Source organism: Phyllobates terribilis, unplaced genomic scaffold (genome assembly GCF_046119375.1).
Source record: "Phyllobates terribilis strain yellow unplaced genomic scaffold, ASM4611937v1 Scaffold_4__5_contigs__length_816908805, whole genome shotgun sequence".
Taxonomy (NCBI): domain Eukaryota; kingdom Metazoa; phylum Chordata; class Amphibia; order Anura; family Dendrobatidae; genus Phyllobates; species Phyllobates terribilis.
The window spans coordinates 400,882,367-400,897,295 of NW_027362764.1; the positions used below are offsets into that span (position 1 = coordinate 400,882,367).

General features: G+C 38.9%; 1 protein-coding gene across 1 annotated transcript in view; it reads right to left on the reverse strand.

Moving 5' to 3' along the window:
* The window catches only part of AHRR (aryl hydrocarbon receptor repressor), a 457,961-nt gene that overhangs the window by 136,742 nt on the left and 306,290 nt on the right, over nt 1-14,929 (reverse strand). The window contains exon 5 of the mRNA XM_073678511.1: nt 5,094-5,183. Within this exon, the coding sequence (XP_073534612.1) occupies nt 5,094-5,183 (90 nt within the window). The remainder of the gene's footprint in view (nt 1-5,093; nt 5,184-14,929) is intronic.

Genomic DNA, 14,929 nt, shown 5'->3' on the forward strand with positions numbered 1-14,929 from the left:
ATGCAAAGATTTCACTTCTTACATTACATGAGTGATATCTATTGTAAATTCCACAATAGCTTAGAAACCGGCGAATCGCTCCACACAGTATACTAGCCCCCATAAAATGCTCCATACAGAATACTGGCCCCCATAAAATGCTCCATACGGAATACTGGCCCCCATATAACGCTCCATACAGAATACTGGCCCCCATATAATGCTCCATACAGGATACTGGCCCCCATATAACACTCCATACAGGATACTGGTCACCTTATAATGCTCCATACAGGATACTGGCCCCCATATAATTCCCCATGCAGGCTGTCCCCCCCCTTATAATGCCCCATGCAGGATGTCACCCCCCCCATATAATGCCCCATGCAGGATGTCACCCCCCATATAATGCCCCATGCAGGATGTCAATCCCCCCCAAATAATGCCCACTGCAGGATATCACTTCTCCCCCCAATATAATGCCCCATGCAGGATGTCACCCCTCATATAATGCCCCATGCAGGATGTCACCCACCATATAATGCCCCATGCAAGATGTCACTTCTCCCCCCCATATAATGCCCTATGCAGGATTTCCCTTTCCCCTCTATATAATGCCCCATGCAGGATGTTCCTTCCCCCCATATAATGCCCCATGGAGTATGTCACCCCTCATATAATGCCCCATGCAGGATATCACTTCTCCCCCCATATAATGCCCCATGCAGGATGTCCCTCCCCCCCATATAATGGCCCATGCAGGATGCCCCTTTCCCCCCATATAATGCCCCAAGTAGGATGTCCCTTTCCCCCCATATAATGCCTCATGCAGGATGTCACCTCTCCCCCCCATATAATGCCCCATGCAGGATGTCCCTTTCCCCCCCATATAATGCCCCATGCAGGATGTCACCCCGCCATATAATGCCCCATGCCTCCATACATTAAAAAAAATCAAATACTCACCTCACTCCTCCTCACCTGCTTCCGCTGCTCAGGTCTGGATTTCAACATCGCCGGCGTCTTCCCGCTCTGCGCTGCCTGTGATGGCTCATGGGTGGGCGCGGTGGAAAGACGTCACCGCACCCTCTGACCTGAGACGTCACAGGGAGCGCACAGCAGGAAGACAGTGGATCTGCGGAGGCACAGGGAGAGGTAAGTATCCGGCTGCTGGGGCCCTAAGCAAGTGGGGGAGAAGGGCGGGCGCTGGCACCACTCTCCTCCGTCCATAACCCGGCAGTATGCCAGACCGCAAGTGGGCCCCCCCGCCTGTTCAGGGCCCCGGCACTTGCCCGGGTGCTGACGCCGGCCCTGCTCGGATGATTGCTGAGTGCAGTCTGATTTCCATGGTTTGACAGAATGGGAAAGATGGAGAATTTGTTTTCATCTTCTCCTCATCTGAGAGAATCGGTTCACACTATGATCACACTCTAATCAAACTCTGATCAGAGTGCGATAAGAGTGTGATTTGCATAATTGGCCTGATTAACATGCGCACTAATCCGTACCTCCCACTCCCGTCTCCAAGACTTCTCCCGAGCTGCACCTATTCTTTGGAATGCTCTACCCCAAGAAATTAGGACGAACCACAACTTACACAGTTTTAGGCGCTCCCTAAAAACACACCTTTGTAGGGTGGCCTTTCACGTTCCGTAATCAAAGTCCTTTTATATTTTTATATCCCATTCACTATTTCTCCAAACATAATTCTCCACCAAACTCAACCGCACCCAAAAGCACTACAGATACTGGCTGGTGACGAGCTCTTGCAGCCTTTATCTATCCCTCATCCCCTCAAGATGGCTGGACCTTCAGTGTAAATAAGCCATTGTACTTTGCATCACCCCACCACATTGTAGATTGTAAGCTCTTACGAGCAGGGTCGTCATTATTTTTGCTTTAATTATTGTATTATCTTTAGCTATGTTACTTATGACTGTTGTATATGAACCTCTGAATTGTAAAGCACTGCGGAATATGTTGGCACGATATAAAGATTATTATTATTATTCTCTCGGATGAGAGAATATATGGTCATTTGACCCTATCCTAAGTATAATTCATTATTTGTGACTAAGTGCTTTATTCTAAGCATAACCTCAGTTATTGATGTATTAACTAATGTGTTTAGGTATAGTGGGCTTATTCAGCCTTATACACTTATCATAATTTTTTTGCTGATTTTCCACCTCAAACCTGTATAACCTTGAATGCTTATTGGATGAAGCACATCAGGTGCTGTGCATTTGTGTAATGAGGGAGGGTGCGACTTAAGGATATCAACATCCTTTATCAAGGTGTGCAGAATTATTAGGCAGCTTTTTTTCCTGAATTAAAATAGGCCAAAAATGATTTATCTGATTCTGAAAAGTCCAAAATTACTAAAAGTCTTACAGAGGGATGCAGCACTCTACAAATTGCTAAGATATTGGTGCGTGATCACAGAATCATCAGACGTTTTGCTGCAAATAGTCAACTGGGTCGCAAAAAAGTGTTGATAAAAAAAGTCACATATTAACTGCCAAAGATTTGAGAAGAATCAAACGTGAAGTGACCATGAGCCCTTTATCCTCCAGCGCTATCATATTCCAGAGCTGCAGCCTCCCAGGAGAGCCCAGAAGTACAAGGTGTTCAGTACTCAGAGACGTGATCAAGGTAATGAAGGCTGAAACCCAACCATCACTGAGCAAGACACAGAAGTTGAATCGACTGGGCCAAGAAATGTCTGAAGACAAGATTTTTCAAAGGTTTTATGGACAGTACCTCTTGACAGACCAGATGGATGGGCCCGTCGGTGGATAAGTAATGGACACAGACCTCCATTTCGCATCAGACACCAGCAAGGTGGAGATGAGGTACTGCCATGGACTGGTATTATTAAAAATGAGCTAATCAACTGTTTTTCGAAGACACTTTCTTCAAGCTGTGGTACAGGAAAAAGTCTGCATCTTTCAAGCAGGCCATTATTTTTATGCAGGACTATGCTCCATCACATGCATTGAAGTCTCCACTGCTTGGCTAGCCAGTAAAGGTCTTAGAGGTGAAAGATGACATTAACTCCCTTCCTCACTTTACCTAAACCCTATTGAGAACTTGTGGGCCTTTCTTAAAAAGATGATTTATGGTGTAGGAAAACAGTACACCTCTTTGTACAGTGTCTGAGAGCTGTGGTTGGCACTGTCCAAAAAAGTTGATCAACAGATTAAAAAACTGACAGACTCCATGGATGGCAGGCTTATGGCTGTAGAAAAGAAGGTCACTTATATTGGTCACTGATATTGTTTTTTGAAATGTTAAATTTATTTTTGTACATTTTGAATAGTTTGTCCAGTTCCGGACAGATCATCTACAGAAATTTTGATGCCCTGAATTAGATTTTTCTACCAAAGAAGAGGCTGACTGAAGATTATTCAGCATAAAAGTAGAGATTTGTTTTTCACCTCTCGGTTACATCTTCAAATGCATCTTACTAGTAATATTAATAGTGGATGTATCTTGTATATTCCATCAGTGTTTGGGCACAAATGTCTGTAACCATAACAGAGAGAAGGGATGTTTTTCCATAAAAAATCTATATCCATCTCGGGATAATATGCATTTTATTTTAAAATACAAAATAAGCCAACACACAAGTATATAATATGATAATCAAGACAGGTCTGCAGGTTGCCAAAGGGATTTTACACTTTCTTAAGATTTTCGGAAACTCCTAGGGCCCAGCACTCTAAAGGACATGTGAACACAGTGTTTTTGCCAAAAGAAAAACCCTTCCCAACTGGTAAGACATTTTCTCAGTTCATCATGACTTAAATTGTTTTCTTAAAGGGGTGAATGTGGCTTCCAATATTTGATTTTTTTTTAGTTTTAAGAATTTTAGGTGGCAAACCCAATCTCTAGGCGAGATTCATATTCTAAAATATTTAATAAAAAAATATAAGTCTGGGCTAGATATTTTCCGTAGTTTGTACATTGTAATTTCACATGTTTATTGAATCCAGAAATAAAAAATGTAACCTGTGATATTTCCAGTATGAAATGCTAGAGAATTTATAGAATAAATATTACACCAAGCTTGCCTAGCCTAGGGAAAGGTATTTTGTGTAGAGAATTAAGAAGTAAGCGCTTGTTGTATGCAGTATATTGCTAGGGGTGCCTTAATGTGAGCGTCCCATGTGGTCATTTAAAGGGGTTGTCCAGGGCTAAGATAAGATATGACTTATCCATAGGATAGTCACCATAATCAGGAACCCAGGCAGAACACCTCTTTTAGCCCAATAGTACAGGAACAGCTGACTACTGAAGAAAGAACAACACTCCAACAGTTCTGGCTTTGCCTCATGTGTTTTTTCCCCAGATCCGAATAAAAAAAAGCATGTGCGTCTATTAGTTTTAGTCAACTTTTCAGGTCAAAACTCTTCATCAGACATTTGTATCATAGAAGAGAGGTATCACAATACAGCATCATATTACTCATATCCATGGGGCGCCATTCCTGTCACTTAACCCTATCTCCGATACATATGCTTCATAAAGGGTTTTCAACCAAAATATTACTTGAAATAATACAAGAACATTCTGTTCTGTGTTTTTTGAAGGAAAATAAAAAAAAATACATGAAGCAAAAACAGAACTATTGGAAATTTTTTCTAAATGCTCAGTAGAGGTCATCAATATCAGATTTGTGGGGGTCTGAAATCCAGCACCCCCAACAATTACCTTATACCTGGAAGTACCACAGCGCCATACACATTGTTGTGGCCATTATCAGGTACTGCAGCTCAGCTCAGGAAACCTAAATTTTAGAAATCTGCATGGATAGTGTAATCAGTGCAATGTAATGTTCGGGGAGCTTGGCAAATCAGATTCTCACTTAGAAGCAAATATATATTTACGTTTTTTATAATACTGTGAATAAGTCACATTTCTGTCCATTGCATTATTTAAAAGACAGATTATTATTTTTTTTGCAATAAAACACAGACTAGTGAAGTATTAAAATGTATTAGTTTAGTTCCAGTAGCAACAACATTGGAAGTACAGACTACAGGAATAATGCAAAGTTCCCGATAGATATTTCCATCAATTTACTAATGGATTAGGAGAACTGCACTTACTTGGTGGAAGCCCAGGTAGTCTAGTATAGTTGAGGAAGCATAGAATATCATCCCTTCTGTACTCACAACAAGAGCAAATCCGTTCAGTGACTAAGGAAGAAACAGGAGGCAAACAGGTTAATTAATAGTGTTATTTCCTCACGTCTAATTGCCAACATTCAGGCCGTTAATATGAGAGATGTAGAAATTCATGGCTTCTGGAAGATCAAGAAGAGGCAAAGTCTCTTGAACTGACAGAACGCAGCTTTAATAAGTCACATCTGGAAGACATTCAATAACAAGGAAGTCAGCAAAGAAATTGTCTACTACCAATTAATGGAAGCTTTCCACTGAGCAGAAATTGGCATATTTGGAAACAAAATAAACCTTCTAAAGACTCATACACCGTAAATACTACTATCGGTTCACAAATTCCAAATTATAACATTATTTCCACATGTTTTGACATTGATTTATTTATTATTAGATAAAATATCTATTTTTACTCCTTCACACTTTTGTAAGTTCCTTTATTATAAAGTACACTATCCTTTTATTATAAAATACCCTACATTTCTTCTTACTCAGCTGTTCCCTAAATGTGCTTTTTTTTTCTTCATTTCCTTTTACATTTTATTTGAAAGAAGTCTCAAACAGGACATCACAGGAGGCTGGAGCTGCACTCACTTCCCCATAGCATCTATCTCCTCTCCTGGAACAAGACGTCATTAGTGAGCCGCACTGTGGTGACTTACAACCGTTTCTTTCATTTTTGCCACACTCTTTCTTTCTTCTTTGCCATATGAAAAAAGCCTTGAATCCATAGTGTTGCTAAAAGCTTTGGGAAAAGTGACCGAAAAGTCACGCTGCTTCCTCTGATACGGCAGTGGAGACAGAAGCTGAGTGCCTCAGTCACTTCTCTCACAGCTTATGCCAGTGCCATGGATTCAGGACATCTTCAGCAATGAAAAAAGCTGTAGTAAGTGACAGCAGCACCACCCCATGATGATGTCCTGTTCCAGGAGGGGTGAAAGATGCTGCATGAAAGTGAGTGCAGCCCTAGCTTCCTATGATGTCCTGTTTGAGAATCCACTGATGGAGAGAAGTCTAAAGAATTTTATAATAAAGCAAATACAAAAGTAGTTAGGGTTTATTTTTATAAAGAATATTTTAGGTATCAGACCACATCTTTAACACCTGATAAAGAAGTCTTTAGGGACTTTGAAACAGATCGCAATGTCCTCTGAGGCAGCTCTTTTTTTCTGAAGTTTTTTAGCTTTTTTTTTAAGTTTTTTTTTTTTTTAAATTAAAAATAAATAGTATTTTTTTCCTTCCATAAGGATTTTACACAGAGATGGATGTTTTACTGTTTTAGAGATTTACTATATACTGGCAAATATAGGGTCTGGACCCACATATGAATACATTATATAATTAAAATATATCTTTCCATTTGAGGTGAGACATGCCAAAATGGGGCTGTTAATAGTAGTTAAATACATAGTTTTAACACCAGCCATAATGGGACAGTGTTTTAGAATTGGCTAATATAATCCTAATAATACCATAGGAATAGAAATATCAAAAATGTTCTACTTGGATCATTTGATAATTTATTCATTACATAAAAATAACAAAGCAATTGTACAACACATCAGATATTAAAATACTGAATGGATTAGTATGTTATTTCTTTTTGCAATGGTATAAATCTGTTCACTTTGGCCTGTAGTTTAATTTCACTTCTCCATCTAACGTCTTCTGCTTTTCATTCACAAACAATGATATCCAACTCTTGACAGTATGAGATGATTCACACGATAATCATACAATGCTCATATTCTCATTTCTCTCTTTATGAAAAACAAATGCATTTTAGAATATTCTTCATTTTTTGTTGAACACTAAACTCATTTTCCATAGCTGAAATACTGTAGATAACAGTTGTGTGGTCAGCAACAGAATTGAGTCACATGCGGTTTAAGAGGCAGCGAAGTGCATAGAATCTGAACTATTGTAACAGTCTTTTTTAAAATGAAAAGAAATTAGTATGACACATGAATCCAAAGAAAATATCATGAAGCCGACTTTGGCAATAACCAAGGAGAAGAAAAATGACCCAACACAGATTATCACTATGAGGAGGTGGACTTCATCTTCGGAATATAAGAAAATTTCAAATAGTATGACAAAATAAACTGCATTTTCTAGCTTTGGCAACAGAATATGAAGCAGTTTAGATTATTATGATCTATGAGATTAGGTTGTCCTTTTACATGAAGCACTACTATATCCTTCACTAAGTCTGAGAATAAAGAGGTCCATTCACATAGACTTTATACTTCCAACTCCGCCAAACACGTAAATGAGCGGTAATGTGTTTTAACTGGGGAGAAAGAAACGGTGGTGACTTGTTTTTGGGAGCAATTTATTTTCTATAGGATTGAAAGACTTGAGCATTTATATTAACACTGCCCAATCCTTCACTCATCCTCTGTCAGGGGAGAGTCCAGAGGCCGCCATACTCACCAGATGGTCAACTCGTTCAGCTGAGCTTAATGGATTTGGCCAACTTTAATTCTTATGTCAAAAGAAAAATCAGTATACTGTGATTGTGCATGCTACATGCTGGATTTGACTGACAAAAAAACACAAAAATGCCCACAGGTTTCTACTTGTTTCATGCTAGATTTTTTTTTGTGGTTTAGTCACTTTTTAGATTTTTTTATAAGATTTTATTTTTGTCCTTGTTTGCATTTAGGACAAAATAACTGAAAAAATTGTAATATCTGGAATGTAGAATCTTTGATCCATAATTGGGAATTTAACAGTAGCTAAAATGGCAAATAGCTGCATAGCAAAGCCCACCCAACACCCAGTTGTCACGCACAGTGTAGGAAAGACTAAGTGCAACACGAAGGGATGAGGGGAAGGGAGCCCAGGCACTAGGGAAAGGGGGAGTGGAGACCCATAGGCTGATCTAATATCACCCTGATTCCCCAACCATCAATATATTGGTTCCTCACCAATCGCCAAACAGGAAACCTACGCCCTGTAAATCCCTAGAGCAAGGCCCTGGATAGGGAAGGGGTTATGAGCACTGGTCAGTCCCCACTAAAAACTAAGACAACAAGGGAGACAAACACAGGGGGGAGAAACTTAGCTTGAGCAGACTTCAGAGAGATTACACCAAACGTCCGCCAAAGCACTAGAGAGGAAGTAAGCAGACTGCAATAGCTCCAAGCCTTCACAAGGGAACATGTGAATATCGCAGGCGCCTCCCTATAGCAAACTGAAAGTATTTAAACACCCGGGCCAGGGTGTCAATCAGAGCAGGAGGGAAGTAGCTGCTGGGTCCTAAAGTAAGACAGATTTAAGAAGGCATCTGCAATGCCAAACAAAGAGATCTTTTGCAGCCAGCTGCAGAGCGACTGTCTGTTACATCTGACACACCTGTGACACCAGTAATGTCGATGCAGCACTTTAGTGAGTTATGTTCAGATAAAAATCTGATACTTTGGAATACAATATAGCATGTACTTAAAGTCATTCAATTCTGCTTCTGTCTAGGTTTGTATTCAGAGCAGAAGGGATCCAATAAGACTATGAGTCTGAAGATGGACAAGGTAACGGCTCTCTTATCTACGAGACTTTGGGTAGGTTATGGTGGTGTGATGAAATAATGTGTGCGCAGCATGTATACAGCATGTAGGTGCCTTTGTTCAACACGTGACCTATAAGGAAAGTGTCACATGTGTAGCATGTGTCCCGTTTGTATATGGCACGTGTATGGCATATGTCCTTTATGGCAGTGTTGCATGTGTTTTTTCCAGCAAGTGTCCAGTGTGTGAGAGGCACATGTGCAGTATGTGTCTAGCGTGTGAGTGGAAGAAATGTGGCATATGTCCTCATAGGGGCACATATCTTAAGTGTAAGTGGCATGTGTACCATTTTTAATTAACATAGTATATTAAACTAAAATGTTTTATTTGTATTCATTTATTGATCTTTTTTGTTGGCATTAAATGGGATCTCACTAGTGTTGAGCGAGTATGTTCTGTTAACCCTTTCGGCGAGTATGTTCGGGCCGAGCACCGAGTAGTTACAGCTGCTCGGTGTTATGTTTGAATCACTCCCGTGTGCATGATTTGCGACTGTTTGACAACTTTAATACATGTGAGGAATGTGTAAGAAATAGACATTCCTTGCATGTACTAAAGCTGTCAAACAGTCGCAAATCATGCACATGGGAGTGATTCAAACATAACACCGAGCAGCTGTAACTACTTGGTGCTCGGCCCGAGCATACTCGCCGAAAGGGTTAACAGAACATACTCGCTCATCACTAGATCTCACACTATTGACATGGAGCAGTAAGATACAGTGCATTGTGAAAGTATTTAGCCCCCTTGAACTTTTCTACCTTTTGCCATATTTCTGGCTTCAAACATAAAGATATAAAATTCAAATTTTTTGGGGAAGAATCAACAACAAGTGGGACACAATCGTGAAGTGAAACGAAATTTATTGGATATTTTAAACTTTTTAACTAATTAAAAACTGAAAAGTGGGGCTTGCACTATTATTCGGCCCCCTTGAGTTAATACTTTGTAGCGCCACCTTTTGCTGCGATTACAGCTGCAAGTCTCTTGGGGTATGTCTCTATCAGTTTTGCACATCGAGAGGCTGAAATTCTTACCCATTCTTCCTTGCAAAACAGCTCGAGCTCATTGAGGTTGGATGGAGAGCGTTTGTGTACCGCAGTTTTCAGCTCTTTCCACAGATTCTTGATTGGATTCAGGTCTGGACTTTGACTTGGCCATTCTAACACCTGAATACATTTATTTTTGAACCATTCCATTTATTTTGCTTTATGTTTGGGATCATTGTCTTGTTGGAAGATAAATCTCCGTCCCAGTCTCAGGTCTTTTGCAGACTCCAACAGGTTTTCTTCCAGAATGGTCCTGTATTTGGCTCCGTCCATCTTCCCATCAATTTTAACCATCTTCCCTGTCCCTGCTGAAGAAAAGCAGGCCCAAACCATGATGCTGCCACCACCATATTTGACAGTGGTGATGGTGTTTTGAGGGTGATGAGCTGTGTTGCTTTTACACCAAACATATCGTTTTGCATTGTGGACAAAAAGTTTGATTTTGGTTTCATCTGACCAGAGCACCTTATTCCACATGTTTGGTGTCTCCCAGGTGGCTTGTGGCAAACTTCAAGCGAGACTTTTTATGGATATCTTTGAGAAATGTCTTTCTTCTTGCCACTCTTCCATAAAGGCCAGATTTGTGCAGTGTACGACTGATTGTTGTCCTATGGACAGACTCTCCCACCTCAGCTGTAGTTCTCTGCAGTTCATCCAGAGTGATCATGGGCCTTTTGGCTGCATTTCCGATCAGTCTACTCCTTGTTCGAGATGAAAGTTTAGAGGGACGACCGGGTCTTGGTAGATTTACAGTGGTCTGATACTCCTTCCATTTCAATATGATCGCTTGCACAGTGCTCCTTGAGATGTTTAAAACTTGGGAAATCTTTTTGTATCCAAATCCGGTTTTAAACTTCGCCACAACAGTATCTCGGACCTGCCTGGTGTGTTCCTTGGTCTTCATGATGCTCTCTGCACTTGAAACAGAACCCTGAGACTATCACAGAGCAGGTGCATTTATACGGAGACTTGATTACACACAGGTGGATTCTATTTATCATTACCAGTCATTTAGGACAACATTGGATCATTCAGAGATCCTCACTGAACTTCTGGAGTGAGTTTCCTGCACTGAAAGTAAAGGGGCCAAATAATATTGCTCGCCCCACTTTTCAGTTTTTAATTTGTTAAAAAAGTTTAAAATATCCAATAAATTTCGTTCCACTTCACGATTGTGTCCCACTTGTTGTTGATTCTTCCCCAAAAAAATGTGAATTTTATATCTTTATGTTTGAAGCCAGAAATGTGGCAAAAGGTAGAAAAGTTCAAGGGGGCCAAATACTTTCGCAATGCACTGTATGTATTAGAAATTATTATTGCTAGAAATGCTAGAAACAAGTATCATTTATAAAACAAACTCATCACGAAAATGTGGTAAGGGTACAGGAGCATGCACAATTCATTAAATCATTACTTTAGCCAATCATTCTGCTTATCTTTCTCATGGCAGTATTCCATTGATGAATAATTGACTTACTTCAACTATTGAAAAAGAACTGAGATTTATTTCCAGATTCACTTTAACTATTATTTTTGATATTGTATATGGTTGTAGATTTTAGTTTTAATCCTGTAAATTGGAAGAGTGGAATCAAAGCTGTATCTTGTGCCACTTTACTAGACAAAGCAGAATTATGAGCTCATACAATGAATGGTGGATGTCAGTGGAATGTAAATAATGTTTCCATTAGGAACGTCTCATGATCTAATGAGCAGTGAAAGTAAATATGAAAGGGATTATAATCACTGCCCTAATGAAGACTGAAAGCATTAATGCCAGGCTGAGATCTAACGTACAAGCTGAAATGGCGGCATAAAGGGAATGTTGCAGTAGCTCAAGAATGACTGGAGATTAAAGTACTGTACTTTTCTAAAAGCTTTTTCTTCTCCATACATGTTCATGATTATACATAGTAACTGAAATACTTAGATAAAAACATTCTAAATTGTACTTTGTAGCTCTAATTCTGATATAAAGAATTAAAAAAATACATTATAGTAAAATGCAATCATTGCATTTGTCCTATAATTAATATGATCATAAACCATGACTCTGATGGTGGATCTACACTCCCTGAGATAACCTTACAGCCTAGAATTTATCTTTCAAAGAATACATACATCAATGGTAGTCAAATGGTGGCTGAAAAATGTCCAATCCCTTTGATTGTTTTCTATAAGGTGGAAAGAATTCAATCCTGATTCTGTATGACATCAGTAATCAGAAAATATTCTCTTATCCCAAATATTGTACGTGTGACTTGTGATATTACATGGAAGAAATAAACAAAGATACAGCCACAAAAATCCAGAAACATCCAAAAATTAAACTTTTATTATGCAATCAAAGAAAATTGAAAAAGGAAAAAACTCATTAAAAAAAGAAAAAAAAAAGCCAAGAAATTTCCATTTTAGCATATGATAAAGCTAAAAATGGGAAATGAACCCCCCACCCTTGGACAATTAAACAAGTAAATCCCCACACTAATATAAAACATCCAATGAATATGACATGAGATAATTATATCCAATGGATATAACATTATATAATAACACTGGTATTGATCAGGTGTAAAAAAAAAATTTTACCCTCGGGAAGCTGGTCAATACCAGCAATACACATTGGTACCTTTCCCCTCTCGTATATGATCTTTATCTATATTCCACACAACTAGTAGGTATTTATATATATTCTGTGACTATCTCATCTTATAATCATTGGTTTATATTAATGTGGGGAATTACTTGCTTAATAGTCCATAGTTTTGGACATTAAATGGGGATTAATGTCCAGTTTTTAGCTTTTTTATATGCTAAAATGGAAATTTCTTGGATTTTTTTTGTTGTTGTTTTAAAATGTTTTTTCCTTGTTGTTCAATTTTCTTTGATTGTATAATCAAAGTTTAATTTTTGGATGTGCCAGGATTTTTGTGGGCGTATCATGTTTGTCTTTTTCTTCCAAGTATACATTTATACACCCTTTGATGTGTATTCCTTCTATATGTGTTATTTTTCATGGTGTCCACCTGAAATTGGTGTAAAAAACTGCAACAAATACCACAAGACAAAAAAAGAAAGTGAATGAATCGGGGTCAATATTACATGTGTCTGACTAGTCATTTGTATAGAGACAAAGCTATTTTCTTGTCATCTACATCCAAGCCTCATTGGTATATCGCTTAAAAAAAGCATAGAGGAAAGAGGAAAGGAGCGGAGGAAAAAAATAAAAAAAAGTTTTCAAAACAGATTTTTTTTAGATCTGTTTTTGGAAAGCTACATATTGAGGAAACACATAATACAGCATATAAAAAGCGAATGCATTGATTCACATACAGTATATCATATTTTGAGGATGGAAATATATTACAATGTCCCAGAAGAGAGTAAAACTCTTCTATTTCTGGTTGGGCTCACTATGAAGAACAGATCATCATCCCAGGACATTAAGCAGCACCATACTGTCCATCAGTCATATATGTCCCCAGACAGACAGGTGAGTTTTACTGCTATATATGTTGGACTATATTTGTAATAGTAAAAAGATTAATGATGAAAAGAAACATTCTGCTATTATACAACATTGTGCACCGAAAGATTCCGAATTCTAGTCTTATCTTTACTGACTTTATCTTGGCTTTCTAACCTTGCTTCATGCTAGCTTCCTATTGCTGGCCAGTACTATTATCCTTCCTGTTATTCCGTCCGTGGTCTCTTCTACATCTGTTCATTGTTTCCCACTTACAGATTTCTGAAATAAGACCTGACGCAGTATGCGGTGGGTCCGTACAGAGTGCTTGGAGAACAATAATCTAACCTGACGTTCCTGATATTCATTTATGGAGAACACCATTTTAGACTGTGCCTCAGCCTAGCAATTTGCTAAGGGAAAAACGCACTGCCAACATTTTTAATCACATAATCATTTTGATAAGGAGAACAGAAGTAAAGTGATTATGGCATCTTAACAAATCTGACAAAATAAGAACAGGCACTTCTTTTTTACATCCCTTTCTCATGTGCCATATTAAACAATTCCTTTAACTTCTAAATTTGCAAATAAGAACAAACATTTGGCTTTTAAGTCTTGGATTACATTTGCATTTAATATGTATATCCAATTATGAATAGTCACGAAGACCTGCACCTGCTCCTTACACGCAGTACAATTAGGTTTACAATCTAAAGCATGTACATGTAGGTCCCTTGGCACTTTGGTAATATTTCCTTGTTAACCTTGTGAACCATGATAATTTAAACTAAACTACGTTTTTTACTGTTACCTATTCTTCCATGTAAACCTTTACAGCTAAAAAAAAATAATATTTATTTTATTACCAAGTCTAGAATTGGGGGACAATGGTCATCCTCCCAGAAATTCCGGTTGATCGCACTAGATCGCAATAGTGATATTTCAATATGGTTGGTGACTTTATATGTATAAAAATCCTGTAGCTGAAACGGGTTGTCCCCTTTCGAAAAACTTTTTACTGCATGCTTAGTTAAAGAGGTTGTCCACTACTTTAGCATTGATGACCTATCCTGCCAATCAGCTGTTATCGGGGTCATCGGTGGAGGCCACCGGCCAGAAGTGCTCACTTACGGAGCTGGCCATCTTCTGATAGTGACCGAGGCTTGGTACTACACATCATTCAATAGGAGGCAGATGTGTAGTACCCTGCAGTAGCCACTACCAGAAGACAGCCAGCTCTGCAAGTGAGTACTTCCAACCGACGGCCGCCACCGATGACACCAATAACAGCTGATCGGCGGGGGTGCTAGGTGTTGGATCCTGGCCGATCAGACATTGATGACCTATCCTAAGTATAGGTCATCAATGAAAAAGTAGTGGACTTTAAAAAAAAAACTGTGCTTTACTCACCCTCTCTGGGTCCAGCGAAACCCCTTTAGCCCACAGTTGCAGTGTTTTTATGCAATGTATTTATGCATTATTACGTAAGGTGTTAGTATTCCTGCAGTATCTATGATGGTCTAGAATGGTTTATATCTAGTACTTCTGGTGGCTGGGGTGGTGAAGGGGTTACTATTGGTACCCATTATCCATATTGGCTTAGGGTAGTAATGGATAAATGTATAATACCCTAGAGGTCTTGGTAGTTTAGGAATTTGGGAAGTTATTGTTATGCTG